This window comes from Balaenoptera ricei, chromosome 1 (assembly GCF_028023285.1).
Source record: "Balaenoptera ricei isolate mBalRic1 chromosome 1, mBalRic1.hap2, whole genome shotgun sequence".
In the NCBI taxonomy this organism is placed as follows: Eukaryota; Metazoa; Chordata; class Mammalia; order Artiodactyla; family Balaenopteridae; genus Balaenoptera; species Balaenoptera ricei.
The window spans coordinates 22,596,755-22,609,857 of NC_082639.1; the positions used below are offsets into that span (position 1 = coordinate 22,596,755).

The following is a 13,103-nucleotide window of genomic DNA, read 5'->3' on the forward strand; positions in this document are numbered from 1 at the left end:
GTTTTGGCAGCATATGTGACCGCAGAGCAAAAATCACCTGCCTGACGAGTCCTTAGATGATTGGGTGGGAAAGCCTTGGGGTGGGGAATCTGCTGTAGCTGGTAGAGGGGCTTGGACAGCAGCTGGGAGGGACAAAGAGAATGGACAGAGGGTGAACTTGGGAATTCTGTCTTTGTTCTTTCTGGGAAAGGGTAAGAGCCTTGCACATAGACAGATGACTCAAGCCAGAGAGTGATGTGAATGAGGGGTCCTTGCCCAGCCACTCACAGGGCCAAGAGTGTCACCCCAGAGCCCAGGAGCCCCAATATTGTCCCATTCCATTCCCCTTGGGACTTTTATTCATCCAACAAGTATTTCCTGAGCACCCACTATGACCCCAGCCTTCCACTGGGTCCAGGGATCAATCAGGTCTGGTCTTCCCAAGGAGAAAACAAACTTGGATAGAAATAATTACCATATGGGATAATTTAGTCTAGTCTTCTCGTCTGTAAACTGGGGACACTAATAATAGAATCTACGCCAAAGTGCTGCTGCATGGATAAAGGGCTCAGCACAGTGCTGGAGCAGTAGGGAGAATGTTCTGGGAAGGACAGGAGTCCCAAGAAGGAGGATGGCTCTGGGTCTGGGCTGGTCAGGTTAGGGAGAAGGTGTCAGAAATAGCCCCCTTCCATCTGCACCTACAGCAGCCAGAGTGATCCTTATGGTGGTCTTTGAGACCCTGCCCACCACCTCATCCCCTTCTCCCCACACTCCCTTTCTGCCTTCTCCTCTTCCTGGCCTTTAAATCCCTCTGACCACAGGGTCTTTGCACATGTGGTTTCTTTGTCTGACATGCTCTTCCCTAGTTTTTCCCTAAGTCAGTCCCTCCTCACACTTCACATCTTACCTTAGGTGTCATTTCCTCAGGGAAGCTGTCCTGACCCCTGGGTTTTGTAGGTCCTGCCACAGGAATGCCTTGCTTTCTTTCACTTTTCCTCCGTGTGTAACTGTATCTTCATCAGTGTGGTCCTGGGATTGACGTCTCTCTCCTCCACTGGGCTGTAAGGAGGCAGGGGCCGCATCTGGTTTTATGCACTAGTGGCTCCCCAGTAGTACCTGGTTCTTATATTCGGCACCCAAAAAAGTTCTGTTGAGCAAATGAATGGAGTAAAAGAAAGCCATGGATAGTAATGGTTATTTACGGAGCATTTACTGCGTACCCGGCACTGAGCTAAGTTCTTTACCCGCATCATTTTACTAATCTCCCCTACAACCCTCTGAAGGAGGTGGTGCGATTATTCTCATTTTTCAGAAGAGAAGAAAGAAGTTGAGAGAGGTTAAGTGACTTGCTCAAGGTCACTCTGTTTGCTAGTGCAGGAGTGAGAGGTGGGATTCATATACAGGTCCTTCCAATCCCAAAGCGGCAGAGGATGCAGAGGTGAGTCCCGGCTGGGGTGGGGGCGCACCCGAGCCGGCGGAGCATCCCTAGGGAGGGAGTGGGTAGCTTCCCTGGCTCCACTCCAAGTTGGTGGTGCAGCGCCCGCCCCCGGTCGCGGGCGCAGACTGGCTGCCGCCTCCGGGCCACGTGGTGCGCGCGGCGGGCGCGTCCGAGGAGCCCGCAGCTGTTCCTGGCTCAGAGCGGTCCGGGCTCGGAGAGCGGGCGGGAGCTGGGAGCCGGGCCGGTGCGGGCGGCGAGGCGGGCGGAGGGGGCGCGGAGGTAGCCGGGCGGTCCGGGCGCAGCAGCCGGCGGCGTCGGGGCCGCGGCCTCGTCCCTTGGCGCGCCTCTCGCACCGGGTTTCTGCGCCCAGGGCGCACGGCGTGCAGGGACGCGGCGCCCGCCGCCTGGCCGCCATGGAACCGGCCCCCTCCCGCGACGCCGAGCTGCGGTCCTCGCTCGTCGCCAACGCGTCGGACGCCTTCCCCAGCGCGGGCGCCAATGCGTCGGGGCCTCCGGCAGCACGGAGCGCCTCGTCCCTCGCCCTGGCTATCGCCATCACCGCGCTCTACTCGGCGGTGTGCGCCGTGGGGCTGCTGGGCAACTTGCTCGTCATGTTCGGCATCGTCCGGTGAGTGCGCTGCGGGCTGGTGCGTCGGGCTATGCCCCGGGGTGGGTGGGGACTACGGACCTGGGACCCTGACCTTAGACCCCGCACTCCCGGGGCCTCCGCACTTCCTGAAGGGGGCGCCCGGGGCCCAGCGGAAAGACCACTTCCATCGCGAGGGGGACGCTGGCGCGCGCGCGCGCGTGTGTGTATGTGTGTGTGTGTGTGTGTGTGCGCGCGCGCGCGCGCGCCCGCGTTTAACTAATAACATTTGATCATCTGTTGGCATCCCCTATTTCTGTATCAGTCTATGTGGGACAGTTTGGGGACAGTTGTGTGTCTGTCACAGTTTGTGAGTGCGTGATTTTGTTTGTGACAGTACAGATGTGTGTTTGGACCTCCAAAAACCTGGTAGGGGTGGGCAGAGATGCCGGAAGTGCCATGGGCCTCTGGTGAGACAGCAGTGTGTGGGCTGACTACACAGGTGAGGGCACAGGAGCGCTTGTGTGTCTGCATCATGCCGAGGGTCACTTACCAAGTCACACTTGGGGATCTTCTGCTGGGGTCCCAGTGTTGGTGTGTGTGCTTGTCTCACACTGTCAGTTTGTGATTCTCTCTGTAGGAGCACATGACAGTGTGACTGTTGTTTCTTGTCAGACCCCTGAAACCCTCGGAGGAGGAGAGCATCCAGAGTGGCTTTGGACACTTGTGTTTGTGCACCTGTGTGTGCGTTTGTTAAGGGGTAGCCATGGTTCCTGGGTACAGTGGGCCAGCTAGTCGCTCTCTGCTTCCTTCCCCAGTGGCCCTCTGGTCCTGAGCTCTGGACGTGATTCAGAGAGACCTCAGATCCTCCTCACAAATGCTCCCTCTCACCTTCTCCTCCTCTCCTCTAACGTCTTGTTTCCTGGAAAAGACAAAAGTGATTTGTTTGGGCTGGAATGGAGTTTGTACTTTCATCTGAGGAAGTGAAGTTCGCTTCTTGGTATCGATGTTCAGTGCGGGGACCTTCTCAGAGAGTTTAAAACATCATTGTCTTGCCCAAAAGCAGCCTTCCTGACCCAGCTCTGCCAGTGCAGACACTGGCAAAAAGAATTGAAAGGAAACTCCTATCTTTATAACAACAAAGATGCCCTGGTATTTACTGTTAGTTGGAAATGGGTGATTCACGGTGGTTGACCAAGAGTACAATCCTAAACTTGTCTGGGCTCTGGTGTCACCAAGCCGGGCAGAAGGCAGAGGGCAGATCGTGGATTCTGAGGTGGGAGATGTGAACTGTGGTCTTGGCCCAGTGGCTGACGCCTATCACATTGGGGGCTCATTCCCCCTGCCCCACCATCTGCCCCATCTGCCTCAGTTTCCCTGTCTGAGGGATAGAGACCCAGTCTCCTCAGTTGGGAGTATGAATTCCAGAGTATGGGGTCTCTGCCGGGCAGGGTGCAGTATACTGGAGCATTGCGTGGGTGTGTGGGTGTTGAGGGAGCTTTGGCGTCAATGACTCCAGGGGAAGCTTTGCTCCCCCAGGAAGAGTGGAGGGCACAAGAATGTCCTGTGCTTTCAGTGACTCATCACCAGCCACAGTGGGAAAATTCCCCCAAGCACAGGCAGGATTGATCTTTGCTTTGCATTTTTGTCGGTGATTCTCCCCACTTTACCTTTGGAAGTCGTGTGGCCTGTAGACTTGGGTCAACCTGAGTGTTAATCCCAGCCACGAACTGGCTCTGTGACTTGGATAAAACACTTAGTCTCTTTGAGCCTCAGTTTCTTCATCTATAGAATGGGGGAATAATAAAAGCTTCTTCGACAGGGTTTTTGTGAGGTGTCGCTGAGCGAGCATATATAATGCAGCTGGCGTGGTGCCTGGACCCAGTAAGTGGAAGCTGTGTGTACGATGCGGATGAGTAACTTTCCAGATTCTTCAGAATCCAGTGCCTACGACAGAGGAGAGTGAGGGGGCGCTTGTCCTAAGGTGGGCCTGGGAATAACTCTGATTCAGGGAGTCCCAGGTTCCTGGCACTCGTGCTCTCTAGGGGGGCTCTAAGTGCTCTGATCTGGGGAAAGCTGAGTGTCAGTGTGTTCGGTCCCATCTCCAGTCTCTTTCCTGGGGCCTCTGGCTGGTGGGCTGATGAGCACAGCTCCCCCACTACCACTGAGCCAGGGGAGGGCCTCTCACTTCTGAGGGCCCACTCAGGGCAGGCCCTGGGCTCTGCCTGCTAGGGTACTCCAACCAAGCTTCCGAAAATCACATTGTCAAATGCATCTTGGAAGCAGCATAGCTGGCCCCTCAGGTCCCTGTGTTGCTAAGACATTTCCTGGGCCAACCATCTATGTGATCACTGTATCTCTGGGCCCGACTGATTTAATCCTCACCTACAACCCTGTGGGATAGGCCTTAGCATCCCCATCATTGTCACCTCCATTCTACAGGTGAGGAATCTGCAGTTCAGAGGGAGGCAAGGTGGCCTGTTCCCCTTAGGTCCCACAGCTGGCTCCAGACCCAGAGTAGAACCCTGGTCTTGTCCAGAACTTTTTCCAGAGCTGCCTGGGATAGGGAACAAAGAATTGCATGGAAGGAGGGGGCAGAATCCTGTCCCTCCTCTTGTCCTAGCATTCTCAGAGAATGATGGAGACAAAAGGACGATGAGCCTACACATTATTCAGCACTCGTATTTTAGGCTGCCGTCCTTGGGGAGGGGAATGACGGGCCCCTGCACTTAGTCCTTCCCCACTGAAAGGGAGGCTAGGGACAGGGCAGCTGCCTGGGGCTTGGCTTCTGCTGGTAAAATCCCAAGAGCAGTGCAGGGAGGGGAGCCAGGATGGAGAAAAGCCTCTGGTGTATCTGTGGTTCCCTGACACCCCATGCAGAGCCCAGCCCCACCAGTAAGTGAGTCAGTTGATTGGTTGAATGAATGAATGATTGAATGAATGAATTCTGCCTGTCAGTCCTGAGCTGAACCTATCTGGGGGAGTAGGGGAAGGTTTGCAAAGGAAGATCCAGAGGACCATTGGGGCAGAAAAGCAGGGAGGTGTAGTGGCAGAGCTGGGGCCAGAAGCAGACGCATCAATGTGCAAATCCCGAGTTCAAAGCCACTTACTTGTTGTGTATTTGGACTAGTGACTTCACCTTTCGGAAGTTCATTTCTTCACCTGTAAAGTGGAAGTAACAGCAATGCATCTGGGGTTATGGTGAGGATTAAATAACATGTTGTGTCTGAGCCTTTTAAGCCCTTTGAGAACAGGGAGGGTCTCTATGTGAAGGAATGAAAAGAATTAACTCATTCAAGAAAAATCCTATGGACGCACTGTGCTAGATGCTGAGATATGATGGTGGGGAAGAAAATCCACCGTCCCTGCCCTCATGGAGCTCAGGTCTGGGAGAAATAGGCATTCATCAGCCAGCCATCCAACAGATTTAAGTTTGTAGCTGTGGTGAGGGCCGTGGAAGAGTATGAGGGAGCTGTGGGAGCCCACGATGCGGGGAGGGTCTCACCTGGTCTGGAAGTTCAGGGAAGGCCTCTGAGGAGCTGAAGGATGAGGAGGGGGTGACTAAGTAAAAAGGTGAGGGAAGAGCCTGTGACGGGAAGCCTGACATGGACGAGGGGCTGAAAAAACAGAACACAGGTATCTCAGAATCCCAGAGCACAAAGCACTCTCCGTTCCCTCCTACCCCCCCCAACTCTGACCCTCTCCTTGATCCATGGACCCGCCCGGGAAGCCCACTCATCCTTCTGGATACATGAGAGGGGCCTCTGGGAATTGCACTCTGAGCAAACAGCCTATGGTTCCTGAGTGTTCCATGAAGTGTGAGCAGGAGTTTTGGGGATGTGTGGTCCCCAGGCAGACACTCCCTACCCCTGCAGGGTGAGTTCAGCCAGGGTGGTGACTTGGTGGGTCTTTAGAGCAGACACCCAACAACCCCTCCTTCTGGGTGCAATCGTACCCTGAGCAGGGCTGGCATCTCAGAGTTCCCATTGGCAGCCCTCTAGGCAGGGTGGAGTGTGAAGGGCTTAAGGACCCCCGCATCTCTGATGGGTGACCCCATCTTCCCTCTACATGGCTCAGAGCTTCCCAGTTTGCCTGTCCTGAATCCGGTAGGAGATTGGAGTCAATGCTTCTCCACCTGGTCTCTTGTCCGCCTGCCCTGTCCCCGGCCTCCACCTCTCCCTGACCCTGGTTTCGGCAGGTTTGCACCTTGCTGTGTCTCTCACCACCCCCATCACCCCCACCGGGCCTCCCTGCCTCTTACCAGCCCGGTCTGCCTCTTCATGACTCTGTTTCAGACTATGCGTTTCTCTGCCCCTTGAGCTCTTCCTGGTCTGGTGTCTCTTCTGACTCTTGTATCAAATGCCAGCTCTGCCACCTGCTAAGATCTTTAGCAGGTTGGATGGCCGCTCTGCACCGCAGTTTCTCCATTTATAAAATGTGGATCGTAGCACCTGCCTCAGAAGCACCTTTGTCTTAAAGATGACAAGACGACGTTGGTAGAGCATCGTGTTTTCCCTCCCATCCCAGGTGACTGCAGCACAGAGCAGGGAGGGGAGGTTGGGCCTGGCAGCCTAGTGTGGGGTGGGGCCATGACAGGTGAGTAAGGGTTCTGGGTGTCCCCTCTGTCTACTACCGAGGTGCCAGGGGTTGCTGGGACAAGTGCTCAGGGTGAGAGCTCTGAGTCCCCGTCCTGCTCTTGGGGACCCAGCGTGAAGCCCTTGTCTTCTTGTCTCCCTCTCCTCTCTTGTCCTGATTGGGGTCTGCGGATGCAGGGCTCCTGGGCCAGGAGAGATCCCAGTGAGGTGACACAGTGCAGTGGTGAAGGTCATGGCTGGGGGTCAGGTCATGCTGGTCTCCATCCCCGCTCGACCATGTCCCAGTGTTGTGGCTTTGGGCAAACAGCTTAACTCCCCTGAGCCCCATTTCTGCATTTGCAAAATTGGGGTGATCAGGATAGGTTATTGGGAGCATTAAGTGAGATCATGAATGTGAAGGTCATAGCACAGCACCTGGCACATAGTAGGCCTTCAGTATGTGTCAAATGCCGAGATTAACGGGCACCCCTGCAGCTGCTCCAGGCAGGCAGAGCTGGTGGCTATGAGACCTGATTGTCTACACTTTCCACCTTGGGTCCTTTCCTGTTTCCTGCATCGTCTGCATGTTTACTCATTCAACAAGCCTTTGCTGATGCTGACCCGTGGCAGGCCCGTCCAGCCTCAGCTCCCACTGCCCAGACTCTCAGCTTAAGCCTCAGCATGGCCTCTGGCTTCTGATGTACCCCCCAGGACCCCCTAGTTAGTTACAGCTCCAGGGACAATTGCAGCTTCCTGGAGCTGAGGGAGTGCAGGGGGGCGCCTGACCCAGCCACAGCAGGTGGTGTCTGTAATGAGTCGTGAAGGGGGAGCAGTACTTGGCTCCACAGAGAGGGGGGTGGTGCATTCCAGGCAGAGGGAACAGCACAAGCAAAGAAAGCTTCAGCAGATGATCGGATGGCAGAGCTGCAGAGGGCAGGGAAGTTCACCGTGGCAGAATGGAGAGAGCCAGGGGCTGGGCTGGCTGTGAGGCTGCAGAGGCCATAAGGACCAAAACAGGGAAGGCCTTGCAAACAGGTGTCCTCCTCACCGTGGTTGTCAGGAGAGCCTGCTATGTGCTGAGCTGCGGCCAGGCCCTGGGGCCAGTGATGCACCCACGGACCTTCCAGAATTCCTGGGGGAGGGTGCAAATATTAGAGGAACTCCATGGACCAGCCCCAGGGAATTGGAGGGAGTCATTCTGGTGAGGGGGGGTGGGGAGGGAGGACTGAGGAGGGGCCTGGAGTCCGGCCCAGCGTGGCTGTGTTAGGGGCCAGAGGCCGTGCTGTGGCTCGAGTTGTGAGACTAGACAGGTTCTTGGGGCCCATGGTAAGGCTGCCATGCTGGGAAATGAAGGAGCTTTTGGTCACAGGCCATGGGGAAGAGGACTTTGGAGCAGTCTGTGCAGAATGGAGTTCAAGAGGACAAATTTGCTGTGGGTGGGCTTGGGGTGGATTGGAAGGGGTCAGCTCAGGGTGATGGAAGAGAGCTGGGTGACCTGGGACAGACCCCAGAAACCCTGGCCTTGGTTGTTCCTTTCTAAGCCAGAGCGCTGTGGGACCTGCAGAAGGCCGGAGGCTGGGCCGGATGAGCTCTGGCGAGGCGAGCAGGGAGGGCAGCAGCCCTGGATGGTGTCCCCGAGCCTCCTGGCCCTGCCCCGGGGCCTAGCTTCCCAGGTCTTGGGTTCATTTCCTGGGGAACATGTGTGACTCACAGACACACCGGGGAGAATCCAGAGGAGTCACTCCCGCGCTCCTGCCACGTGCCAGAGGCTCCTCCAAGCTGCATGACAGGCCTGCGAGGGTATGAGAGATGAGGGTGGGAAGGCTCCGAGGGAGACTCTCACAGCCAGAAGGGGGCACACCCAGGTCTTTCTGACTCCCAAACCCCTCCACGTCCACTCTGTCACTGCCATCCATGGGACACATGGGGAATGGAGGCGAGAGCTGGGGCTGTCTAGTTAGAGGAGGGAGGACCAGGGCTGGGGAGGAGGGCAGATTGCTGTCTGCAAACCTCCGAGGCCTCTGTGTGGGGTGACAGCACTTGGGAGCCTGGACATCAGAGCCAGACTGACCTGGGATCACATTTACTAAGAGAGTGAGCTTGGGAGATACATACATAACCTCTCTGAGCCTCAGTTTTCTCATCTGTGAAATGGGAGTAGCAATAGACCCTCATAGCATGGTTATGAGATGTTCATGAGGCTTCATGTGAAGGACTTCAGTACAGAGCCAGGAACTTGGTAAGTATTCTATAAACATTTTCTATTATTATGTCTATTTAGAAGAGGAGTAGACTTGCTTCTCACTCATTTGATCGACATTTATTGAGCCCCAGAGGAACTAGAATTATTGGGTGGATGCTAAAGGGAAACTTTGTCAGCTCAATACTAGACATTTTTTTTTTACAATAAACACAGTAACATAAGTCACCATAAGTAACACTGTAGTTATTTCAGAAAATACTGAGACGATTAAGCAGAGACAAACATTACCCATAATCCTACCATAAAGAGAAAAGATTTGTCATTTTGGTGTATTTCCTTCCCATCTCTTTCTGTGTCTCTCGCTCTGTGTTTGTTTGTGTGTGTGTGTGTGTGTGTTTTAATGACATCTGTATCATACTATATTGAAATAATGATCACATCATATATAATATTTTGTAAGCTGCCTTTTCACGTACCATTATGAGTGTATTCTCATGTTATCAAACATTCTTTGAAGACATGATTTTTGACGGCTGCATTGTATGAATGTCTTCTATATGGGAGGACTTACATCATTTCCCATATTATGCCAGTCTAAATAATGTGTCTGTGAACATTCTTGAACCCATATGTTTGTGCACATCTCATATTATTTCTAGAATAAATTTTCTAATAGAGCTCTTCAGGAAGGTATGGGCTTCTGTGTAATATAGGGAGTTTCCCGTCCCTGAAGCTATGCAAGAGGGCACTGGCAAACCATTGTGTGGAGGTTTGGCACTGGAGATTTGGGTGGAGAAAAGATAGACATACATAATTTCAGGCTCCTTTCCCCACAGCTGAGACTGGAGGAAGAATGCTTCTCAGATTCTGTGATCTCAGATTTCCCTTCTCCCCTTCCTGGCGGATGATGCCTGAACTTTAGAGGACGGGGGCTGTGCAAGGGCAAGGCATGATTTCATTAACCTCGGAGTCCTGGGACCTCGAAATTTAATTGGCTACCCAGACATCATAACATGCACAGGAAGAGGGATAATCGTGGCGTAGAGCAGAAAGCCCGGCTTAAATTAGCAATTTACCATCTTGCAGGCTACAGAGGCCCCATTACCAGCTGTGCGGCATGGGGTGGGGTGGGGTGGGGTGTCTGGGTCGTGTTCTATTGATTTAGAGCTCCCAGTTCAGCTGCAGAAATCAGCAGCTTTGTCTCTGGCCGGGGTGGGTGTGTGCAGCAAGAATTTTTTCTCCTGTAGCTTCCCAAGTCTTTCCTGATCAGTGGAAGGAACTCAAACTTTAGAGTCCTGTGAGGTCAAAGAGTCCCATTCAATAAACATGACACAGGGAGAGGTAGAAATGGCCTCACTCCCCTCCCCTGCCGAAGTAACCTTTTCACCAGGGCGTAGAATTTTGAATCACGGATGATTATTCTCTTTATTGCACATTTATTTTGTGCCAGGCACTCTGCTTAGAGATGTATATATATTATCCTGTTTAATCCTCACAGACCTCTATTAGGTGAGTGCAGTTGCCCCCATTTTCTAGATGAGGAAACTCGAGGCTCAGAGAATGTTTGATATAACATCCTCAAAGTCCTAGAGTCGGATTGAAGTCAGGTCATTCTGATCGCAGAGTCTGCACTGTTTTTTTTTTAATTGAAGTATAGTTGATTTACAATGTTGTGTTAATTTCTGCTGTACAGCAAAGTGATTCAGTTATACATATATATACATTCTTTTTAATATTCTTTTCCATTATGGTTTATCTCAGGATATTGAATGTAGTTCCCTGTACTATACAGTAGGACCTTGTTGTTTATCCATTCTATATATAATAGTTTGCATCTGCTAATCCCAAACTCCCAATCCATCCCTCCCCCACCCCCCTCCTCCTTGGCAACCACAGGTCTGTTCTTTATGTCTGTGAGTCTGTTTCTTTTTTTGGCGGGGGGGGGTGGTATAGTTGTTTTACAATGTTGTGTTAGTTTCTACTGTACAGCGAAGTGGAGTTCCCTGTGCTATACAGCATGTTCTTATTAGTTCTCTATTTTATACATATTAGTGTATATATGTCAATCCCAATCTCCCAATTCATCACACCACCCACCCCACACCTCCCACTTTCCCCCCTTGGTGTCCATATGTTCTCTGCATCTGTGTCTCTATTTCTGCCTTGCAAACTGGTTCATCTGTACCATTTTTCTAGATTCCATATATATGCATTAATATACGATATTTGTTTTTCTCTTTCTGACTTACTTCACTCTGTATGACAGTCTCTAGGTCCATCCACGTCTTTACAAATGACCCAATTTCGTTCCTTTTTATGGCTGAGTAATATTCCATTGTATATATGTACCACATCTTCTTTATCCATTCGTCTGTAGATGGGCATTTAGGTTGCTTCCATGACCTGGCTATTGTAAATAGTGCTGCAATGAACTTTGGGGTGCATGTGTCTTTTTGAATTATGGTTTTCTCTGGGTAAATGCCCAGTAGTGGGATTGCTGGGTCATATGGTAATTCTATTTTTACTTTTTTAAGGAACCTCCATACTGTTCTCCATAGTGGCTATATCAATTTATATTCCCACCAACAGTGCAAGAGGGTTCCCTTTTCTCCACACCCTCTCCAGCATTTATTGTTTGTAGATTTACTGATGATGCCTATTCTAACCGGTGTGAGGTGATACCTCATTGCAGTTTTGATTTGCATTTCTCTAATAATTAGTGATGTTGAGCAGCTTTTCCTGTGCCTCTTGGCCATCTGTATGTCTTCTTTGGATAAATGTCTATTTAGGTCTTCTGCCCATTTTTTGATTAGGTTGTTTTTTTTTTTTAATATAGAGCTGCATGAGCTGTTTATATATTTTGGAGATTAATCCTTTGTCCATTGATTCGTTTGCAGATATTTTCTCCCATTCTGCGGGTTGTCTTTCTTCTTGTTTATGGTTTCCTTTGCTGTGCAAAAGCTTTTAAGTTTCAGTAGGTCCCATTTGTTTATTTTTGTTTTTATTTCCATAACTCTAGGAGGTGGATCAAAAAAGATCTTGCTGTGGTTTATGTCAAAGAGTGTTCTTCCTATGTTTTCCTCTAAGAGTTTTATAGTGTCCGGTCTTACATTTAGGTCTTTAATCCATCTTGAGTTTATTTTTGTGTATTGTGTTAGGGAGTGTTCTAATTTCATTCTTTTACATGTAGCTCTCCAGTTTTCTCAGCGCCACTTATTGAAGAGACTCTTTTCTCCATCGTATATCCTTGCCTCCTTTGTCATAGATTGGTTGACCATAGGTGTATGGGTTTACCTCTGGGCTTTCTATCCTGTTCCATTGATCTATATTTCTGTTTTTGTGCCAGTACCATATTGTCTTGATTACTGTAGATTTGTAGTATAGTCTGAAGTCAGGGAGTCTGATTCCTCCAGCTCTATTTTTTTCTCTCAAGATTGCTTTGGCTATTCGGGGTCTTTTGTGTCTCCATACAAATTTTAAGATTTTTTGTTCTAGTTTTGTAAAAAATGCCATGGTAATTTGATAGGGAATGCATTGAATCTGTAGATTGCTTTGGGTAGTATAGTCATTTTCACAATATTGATTCTTCCAATCCATGAACATGGTATATCTCTCCATCTGTTTGTGTCATCTTTGATTTCTTTTATCAGTGTCTTATAGTTTTCTGAGTACAGGTCTTTTACCTCCTTAGGTAGGTTTATTCCTAGATATTTTATTCTTTTTGTTGCAGTGGTGAATGGAATTGTTTCCTTAATTTCTCTTTCTGATCTTTCGTTGTTAGTGTATAAGAATGCAAGAGATTTCTGTGCATTAATTTTGTATCCTGCAACTTTACGAAATTCATTGATTAGCTCTATTAGTTTTCTGGTGGCCTCTTCAGGATTTTCTGTGTATAGTATCATGTGAGTCTGTTTCATAGATGGGTTCATTTGTGTCATATTTTAGATTCTACATATAAGTGATATCATATGGTATTTGTTTTTCTCTCTCTGACTTACTTCACTTAGTATGATAATCTCTAGTTGCACCCATGTTGCTGCATGGGTGGCATTATTTCATTCTTTTTTATGGCTGAGTAGTATTCCATTGTATTTATGTACCACGTCTTCTTTATCCATTCATCTGTCGATGGACGTTTAGGTTGTTTCTATGTCTTGGCTGGCTACTGTGAATAGTAGAGCCTGCACTTTTAACCATTGCCCTGTCCTCTGCCATCTTGTATATCAAGTTCAGCCCCTCTGATTTACAACTGAATAAACTGGGGCCTGGAGAAGTTCTGTGTCTTTTGAGTCAGTGGCCAAGGCAGGACTGGAACTTGCCTTT

General features: G+C 50.3%; 1 protein-coding gene across 1 annotated transcript in view; it reads left to right on the forward strand.

The window, feature by feature from the left end:
* Nucleotides 1–1,718: 1,718 nt before the first annotated feature.
* The window catches only part of OPRD1 (opioid receptor delta 1), a 35,087-nt gene continuing 23,702 nt past the window's right edge, over nt 1,719–13,103 (forward strand). Inside the window, exon 1 of the mRNA XM_059896366.1 lies at nt 1,719–2,045. Within this exon, the coding sequence (XP_059752349.1) occupies nt 1,831–2,045 (215 nt within the window). The 5' untranslated portion in view covers nt 1,719–1,830. The remainder of the gene's footprint in view (nt 2,046–13,103) is intronic.